This window comes from Doryrhamphus excisus, chromosome 1 (genome assembly GCF_030265055.1).
Source record: "Doryrhamphus excisus isolate RoL2022-K1 chromosome 1, RoL_Dexc_1.0, whole genome shotgun sequence".
Lineage (NCBI taxonomy): Eukaryota > Metazoa > Chordata > Actinopteri > Syngnathiformes > Syngnathidae > Doryrhamphus > Doryrhamphus excisus.
The window spans coordinates 19,619,195-19,626,777 of NC_080466.1; the positions used below are offsets into that span (position 1 = coordinate 19,619,195).

At 38.8% G+C, this 7,583-nt stretch overlaps 1 protein-coding gene across 1 annotated transcript; it reads left to right on the forward strand.

The window, feature by feature from the left end:
* Nucleotides 1-517: 517 nt before the first annotated feature.
* Nucleotides 518-7,517, forward strand: ppa2 (inorganic pyrophosphatase 2). The gene is made up of 13 exons (XM_058059328.1): nucleotides 518-743; nucleotides 1,481-1,545; nucleotides 1,617-1,649; nucleotides 1,748-1,801; nucleotides 2,414-2,486; nucleotides 4,095-4,141; nucleotides 4,386-4,472; nucleotides 4,558-4,684; nucleotides 6,505-6,632; nucleotides 6,705-6,790; nucleotides 6,871-6,940; nucleotides 7,018-7,057; nucleotides 7,121-7,517. The coding sequence occupies exons 1-13, from the start codon at nucleotides 551-553 to the stop codon at nucleotides 7,141-7,143; spliced, it is 1,026 nt and encodes a 341-aa protein (XP_057915311.1). The 5' UTR covers nucleotides 518-550; the 3' UTR covers nucleotides 7,144-7,517.
* Nucleotides 7,518-7,583: the final 66 nt, after the last annotated feature.

Consider the following 7,583-nt stretch of genomic DNA (forward strand, 5'->3'; position numbering starts at 1 on the left):
GTATATTATGTGTTGGTCAACGCCATTGATAAAGACATGTTAATTCAAATGACAAAATGTTACACAGTACAGTATTTTGGATAGATTTTTGTTGTATTGTTTGTTGAGATACAGTATTTCTATACATACAACGGCATGAATGTATATTTTTGAAGGTTTTTGATTATTTGTCTTATATTATTGTAGCATGGTCTCAAAAAATGTACAAACATCTTCTGTCTTTCAACGGACAGGTGGCAGTAGAATAAACCCAGGGGTCAGAAAAAGGAAAAAATATATTCACTTCCTCCGACGATCAAAATAATGACATGACCAAAAAGCAACTACATTAATAAGGCAACGTAAGAAAATGTTATGCGTTGTATTGTGTTTTTAAGGTGCTTAAAAATAATATTTTTTTTAAATTAAGACGAATTCCGTGTAAATACTGTGGTTTGCTGTTAGTTTGTACCACATCAACTTTTATTTTTAAGGGTGATTACCGGAAATATCTTGCACACGCCGTTGCGGAAGTGACAGGAAACGGGAAGTGGTGGGAAGCACGTCCACAATGAGAGCACCGCTATTACTATACTCCTCTCGCTGTGTCTTACGGGCAGTTTTTGGGTCCTTTCCCGCTTGTCGACATCAACTTGTCACCCAAACAACCGCTGTGCCTCATTTGTATACTTTGAGAAAAACGATGCACTATCAAACGGTGGAGAGAGGGAGCCCCAACACTCCAGATTACAGGATTTATTTTAGTAAGTGTGTGACCATTCCCGCCATTGGCTAGCAATTAACACGTACGAGTTCGCCAGAGGTTTTGTATTTTACGGTGGCAATGTATTATGGACTCTTTGACAGGTGACACCGAAGTAAATATTTAACCTTGACGGAAAGGGAAGTGAAAGCCTCGATAACATTTGCATGTATATTTCAAAGTTGTTTGTGTGGCGTGCAATACCGTCATGGGAAAATATATTAGACCAACCTTGTTTCTTCAGTTTATTTGTTCACTTTAATGCCTGGTACGAGGTATATTTATATTTACAAATATAATGATGACATTGCCAGAGCCAATGGCGATATTAGGTAGTCTGATCAGGGTGTGCAATACAAGATGACATGTATAATATGCATTTGCATTAAAGGCAAGGGTCATATACCCCCCCCCCCAAAAAAAAACCACATAGATACGAGTTAGAACAAAATGGACACATTCATTTTCCATACCACTTCTCATTAGGGTTGTAGTGAGCTAGAACCTATTGACTTCAGGCAAGAGGTGGATGAAGTACACCCTTGACTGATAGCTTGTCAATCACAAGGTACATACAGACATAGAAACATCACACATTTTCACATTGCCTGTTTGTGGGTCATGAGAGGAAACCCATGCATGCACAGGGAATACACGCAAACTCCACAAAGACATGGTCCAACAGAGAGGAGATGAGAAAAAGGATGTATTTTTGATTGTCTTTGCTTCCTCCTCCAGAAAACTCAGACGGCAACTACATTTCCCCTTTTCATGACATTCCATTGATAGCAGAGGCAGAACAGGTATGTCTTGTTTTTGTAATGTAGCGTATAATGTTCCAAAAAATTAAAAAGCCCTTTTTTTCTGTCAACAGGACTTACCGGCAAAGAAGGCCAAAAAGAGTGAGGTATGGACTCACCTGATTTCTTATCAGAGCCGCACCACCTGAAAACATTTCAGCTGAGCATACATTACATGTGCTGTAAATGGAGTTTATATGTTCAGGTGCTCTTCAACATGGTTGTGGAGGTGCCTCGGTGGTCCAATGCAAAGATGGAGGTAAGTGGCAGTCTGAAAATACAACAATAAATGCTTTGTTAGTGTTATGAAATTAAGTCTAATTTAAGTTTATAATAACAATTACTATATATAATTATTGACAGTCAATGGATTTCTTTTTGACTGTTTGAAAAGGTTTTTTTTTAAATATGTAATTATATTTATATATAATGATATCGTAGGTACTTTATTAGATTTTTTAAAATTAGATTCATTAGATTTCCGGTATTGTGATAGAGATATGTACTAGAGCCACCAGCGCTATATTGAACAGCCATTTAAGGAACCAAATATGGTTCCTTACCCTAAAAAGTGCTTCATAAAATGTTTATATTTTAATGTTGTTAGTTTTGCTAAGTTTCCTTCTTTGTAAGTGAAAAATGATGTAGTTGACTGACACAACCACTTGATTATTTACATAATATTACCTTTTAAAACATCCCTGTTAGTATTTATTTTACATGTAAATGCTGTATAAACTTTACAATAGCAATGCTTGATATTTCAGTCCAATCCGCCCATAGTCTTTTATTTTTATGCAACTCTACGGAGACCCGGGAATCCACGCATACACAGAAACACACACCCCTTCATTGTTTCAACAATTTCCAGATTGCAACAAAGGAACCTCTGAATCCCATCATGCAAGATGTAAAAAAAGGCAAGCTAAGATACGTCGCCAATATACAGTGAAGAAAATAAGTATTTGAACACCCTGCTATTTTGCTATTTCTCCCACTTAGAAATCATGGAGGGGTCTGAAATTTTCATCGTAGGTGCATGTCCACTGTGAGAGAGATAAACTAAAAAGAAAAATCCAGAAATCACAATGCATGATTTTTTAACAATTTATTTGTGTGATACAGCTGCAAATAAGTATTTGAACACCTGAGAAAATGAATGTTAATATTTGGTACAGTAGCCTTTGTTTGCTATTACAGAGGTCAAACGTTTCCTGTAGTTTTTCACCAGGTTTGCACACACTGCAGGAGGGATCTTGGCCCACTCCTCCACACAGATCTTCTCTAGATCAGTCAGGTTTCTGGGCTGTCGCTGAGAAACACGGAGTTTGAGCTCCCTCCAAAGATTTTCGATTGGGTTCAGGTCTGGAGACTGGCTGGGCCATGCTAGAACCTTGATATGCTTCTTACGGAGCCACTCCTTGGTTTTCCTGGCTGTGTGCTTCGGGTCGTTGTCGTGTTGGAAGACCCAGCCACGACCCATCTTCAATGCTCTGACAGAGGGAAGGAGGTTGTTCCCCAAAATCTCACAATACACGGCCCCAGTCATCCTCTCTTTAATGCAGTGCACTCGTCCTGTCCCATGTGCAGAAAAACACCCCCAAAGCATGATGCTACCACCCCCATGCTTCACAGTAGGGATGGTGTTCTTCGGATTGTACTCTTCATTCTTCTTCCTCCAAACACGCTTATTGGAATTATGACCAAAAAGTTCTATTTTGGTCTCATCTGACCATAAAACTTTCTCCCATGACTCCTCTGTATCATCCAAATGGTCATATGCAAACTTAAGACGGGCCTTGACATGTGCTGGTTTAAGCAGGGGAACCTTTCGTGCCATGCATGATTTCACATCATGACGTCTTAGTGTATTACCTACAGTAACCTTGGAAACGGTGGTCCCAGCTCTTTTCAGGTCATTGACCAAGTCCTGTCGTGTAGTTCTGGGCTGATTCCTCACCTTTCTTAGAATCATTGAGACCCCACGAGGTGATATCTTGCATGGGGCTCCACTCCGATTGAGATTGACCGTCATGTTTAGCTTCTTCCATTTTCTAATGATAGCTCCAACAGTGGACCTTTTTTCACCAAGCTGCTTGGTAATTGCTCCGTAGCCCTTTCCAGCCTTGTGGAGGTGTACAATTTTGTCTCTGGTGTCTTTGGACAGCTCTTTGGTCTTCGCCATGTTACAAGTTAAAGTCTTACTGATTGTATGGGGTGGACAGGTGTCTTTATGCAGCTAACGACCTCAAACAGGTGCATCTGATTCAGGATGATACGTGGAGTGCAGGTGGACTTCTAATGGGCAGACTAACAGGTCTTTCAGGGTCAGAATTCTAGATGATACACAGGTGTTCAAATACTTATTTGCAGCTGTATCACACAAATAAATTGTTAAAAAATCATGCATTGTGATTTCTGGATTTTTCTTTTTAGTTTATCTCTCTCACAGTGGACATGCACCTACGATGAAAATTTCAGACCCCTCCATGATTTCTAAGTGGGAGAAATAGCAAAATAGCAGGGTGTTCAAATACTTATTTTCTTCACTGTATTTCCCCATAAAGGTTACATTTGGAACTACGGAGCGATCCCGCAGGTAAGGTGCTTATCTATCCCATTATTACCTTTTGAGTGACACCAGCAAGTGCGACAAATCAGTACTACTGTACTGTAATAATGTGTAAATGCTTTGTTTAATATACAACTTAAGTGGTGTTTATAATGTATTCATGTAAGTACGCATAATTTACTATAGACTTTAAAGTGTATCTCTATTTCTGCTGCTCAGTTAGTATAATAATTAAACTATTTGATTTTTTTTATATCATTTATTGGAAAAGACGTGGGAGGACCCTAACCACACCGACTCTGAAACAAAATGTTGTGGCGATAATGATCCCATCGACGTTTGCGACATTGGTTCAAAGGTAAGAACGATCAAGGTTTATCAATAAATTATTCCCAAGACATTCCTTCCGTATTGAAGTCCTGTGTTTCCGGATTGTTCTCTAGGTGTGCTCTCCTGGTCAGGTGATCCAGGTGAAAGTGCTTGGAATTTTGGCAATGATAGATGAAGGCGAAATGGACTGGAAAGTCATCGCCATCAATGTGGAGGACCCTGATGCCAAAAACCTAAATAGTGGGTGTTTTTTTCCACAGAACATACGACTAGGCTGATGGGTTCATGCCCCCCCTCCAGGGCCCCACATTCTTTGAGTCAAAAGTTGTCACTCTAAACAGAGTGTTGCATGCAGTCAACATTTCCCTTGGAGACGCAGTATCAGTTGTGCTTGGCTTGAACAGAATCAGTTCTCAATTTGATGCAGGGTTCATGTTCTTACATATGTTCATACATTTGTTTTCATTGTATGTTTCCTTTTTACTCACGTTCTGTTATGAAGCTACTTGTAGCTTGAAGGATTAAGATGGGAGCGTTCAAAGTATGTCCTAGGTCCTGGGGGCCAATGGTGGCCTCCAGCTGTTTTTATTTTTGCCTCTGGCATATTCTACAACTAAAGTTAAAGACATCAAAGCATTATAATGGAGCATCACTGCCCCCAAGAAAAGGTAATGGGATTTTGAAATATAGAACTGTGGAATGTTACCAGACATCCAACTAATATCAATATTTGCGTAGTATATTACACTGCCTGACCCAAGAAAAAGGTCACGGCATGGATTTAACTAAGCAAATAGGTAAGCGCCTCCCATTGAATAATTACCGCATAGATAATTATGTTTCAGCTTGTAAAAACTAACAACTTATGTCTCCTTAAAGGGGACATATTATGCTTTTTGCACTTTTCTGACCTATAAATGTTGTTAGAATGTTGTATTCTCATATTAAATGGTGCCAAACACAGTGGGTACACATTCAAAATAATAGTAAACATAGCGGAAATCCTTGTTAAGTGTCAGTCTCAGTCAGACCTGGCAAGACATTTTTTTAATCCTGCTGTCTTGTGTTATTCTCTATGAGCCAGGAAGTAACCTGCGAGCTAACAAATATGTGGCCAAAAACCGAAAAAAAGGGTATGATTCCATCGTCTTAATCATTGTCAATGAACCAGGAAGGTCTGCTAAGAAACTCATGGGCTCACAAACTAAAATTATGACTAGGATTATTAGTCTGCCAACAAACAAACAAACGGACAGACTAGCAAACAAATGTAGTTTGAATGTTGTATTATCGTGTAAAAGAAGGAAGGATTGGCATGTATCAAGTATGGGAAACCTCTAAGGAGACTACTGAAACTACTAAAAGCAGGTTAAGCACTGTCCAATGAGGACAGTGGAGAAACCTTATGCCGTGGTCCAAATTATCTGAATAAATTTGACATTGTAGAAGCTTGTGGAAAGTTTGGCAGATATTTAACGTTCACAAAAACAGTCCAGTGTAAAATGCCGTTGAGAAATGAAAATATTTTTGACTTGCTGGGAATCACCAACTACAACCACTTCTGTGTGAGCTTGCCTTGGAGAAAGATTTCCTGGGAGCCATACTTAACAAGCATAATAAACAGAGCTAAACGGAGCTGTGAAGAGGGCAGTTCGAGAGTGTATCTGGCATACAGTAAATGCTCACATTTAAAGTCCCTGAAACTGAGCGATCAGACTCATCCCAAACTTCTCTCAGGCTCACATCCAAATGCGCAAACTTCTATCTGAAACTTTGGCATTGTTTAACATGAGAATACAACATTTTAACGTTTCTAAAGTGGAAAAAAAAAATAGGTCCCCTTTAAGAAATCCATTCATTCAGATGTAGACTACAATAGTTGACTTACATTTTAAGGCTGCTGACATTTTTTTAAATCTATTTTTAGCTCTCTAGATCCAAGGCATGTGCTATTAATCTTCAACATAGTCTGAAGTGCAACTCTAGAAGCACATTTTTTCCATTGATGCAAAGACAAACAAATCCAAATTGATCTTCTGCTGCTGTTCTGCTTTTCATAGACTTGGAGGATGTCCGAAAGAGTCGGCCCGGTCATTTAGAGGCCACTGTGGATTGGTTTAGGAAATACAAAGTTCCCGATGGGAAGCCCGAGAACCAATTTGGATTCAATGCACAATTTCAAGATAAGGTTTGATAATAGATTAAATAGAAGTATTAAGTATTTTTGTAACTGATTTGTCCTAATGCTTAATCTCCTAAGGACTTTGCAGTGGAGATTATCAAGTCCACACATGAGCACTGGAGGGCACTAGTGCAGAAGAAGACGAATAGTGGAGGGATTGAATGGTAACAAAGGGTTGACCTCAAGGGGACTCGTGTTCTATGGAAATGATATGACTGTGACTTTCTTTGATATTTTTGTTTAGCAAAAATATATCATGCTGTGATAGTCCGTTCAAATGCAACGCAGAAGAAACCAGTTATGTGGTCCAATTGGTGAGACATTTTTTTTTTGCTTTTATTCCACAGTAAAGTACATGAGTGACATTTGGTCAAATCTAATTTTTCCTCAGACCCCTGAACTTGGTCATGGTCAAAGTGTTCCTCCAGAAGGTAAGTAGATCATGTTGTACTCATCTTCATCCCAACATTGATGTGCATATGTATTTTTTACAGTGGACAAGTGGCATTTTGTCTGAGTTATTGGGAAAAATGTATCATGGACACAAACAAAAATAAAACCAGATCATCCTATCAATGGCCACCAATGGGTGTCAGGATCACGGCATATCGGTATGCATCGAAAATGTCATCAATAATGCGCACCTGTGTAAAATGTTCATAACTTGCACCTGCCCGTATCATAACTCCACTGCCATCATGGGTCATTTTATGCGGTTCATCACAGTGTTTATATTTTTGTTGAGTGTACATTTGATGTGTTGAGATCTGTGCGTCTGAAAATGGTTATAAAGCCATTTTTTTAAAGCTTTGGGACTCCAGCTAAGCACAGTGAGAGTATGTTCCATGTATGATTGGATTATTTTTCTTTTTTTCCTTCCTTAATAATAAAAAGTTTCATTTAAAAAATAATTTTGTGTTCAGTTGTGTTGTCATTGACTAATATTTAAATGTGTTT

Excerpts from the sequence above, each read along its gene's own strand:
- ppa2 (XM_058059328.1), top strand. The coding sequence starts at position 551 with ATGAGAGCACCGCTATTACTATACTCCTCTCGCTGTGTCTTACGGGCA. Across the intron at positions 744-1,480 it reads AGATTACAGGATTTATTTTA|AAAACTCAGACGGCAACTAC; the intron begins GTAAGTGTGTGA and ends TTCCTCCTCCAG. Across the intron at positions 4,473-4,557 it reads TTTGCGACATTGGTTCAAAG|GTGTGCTCTCCTGGTCAGGT; the intron begins GTAAGAACGATC and ends ATTGTTCTCTAG.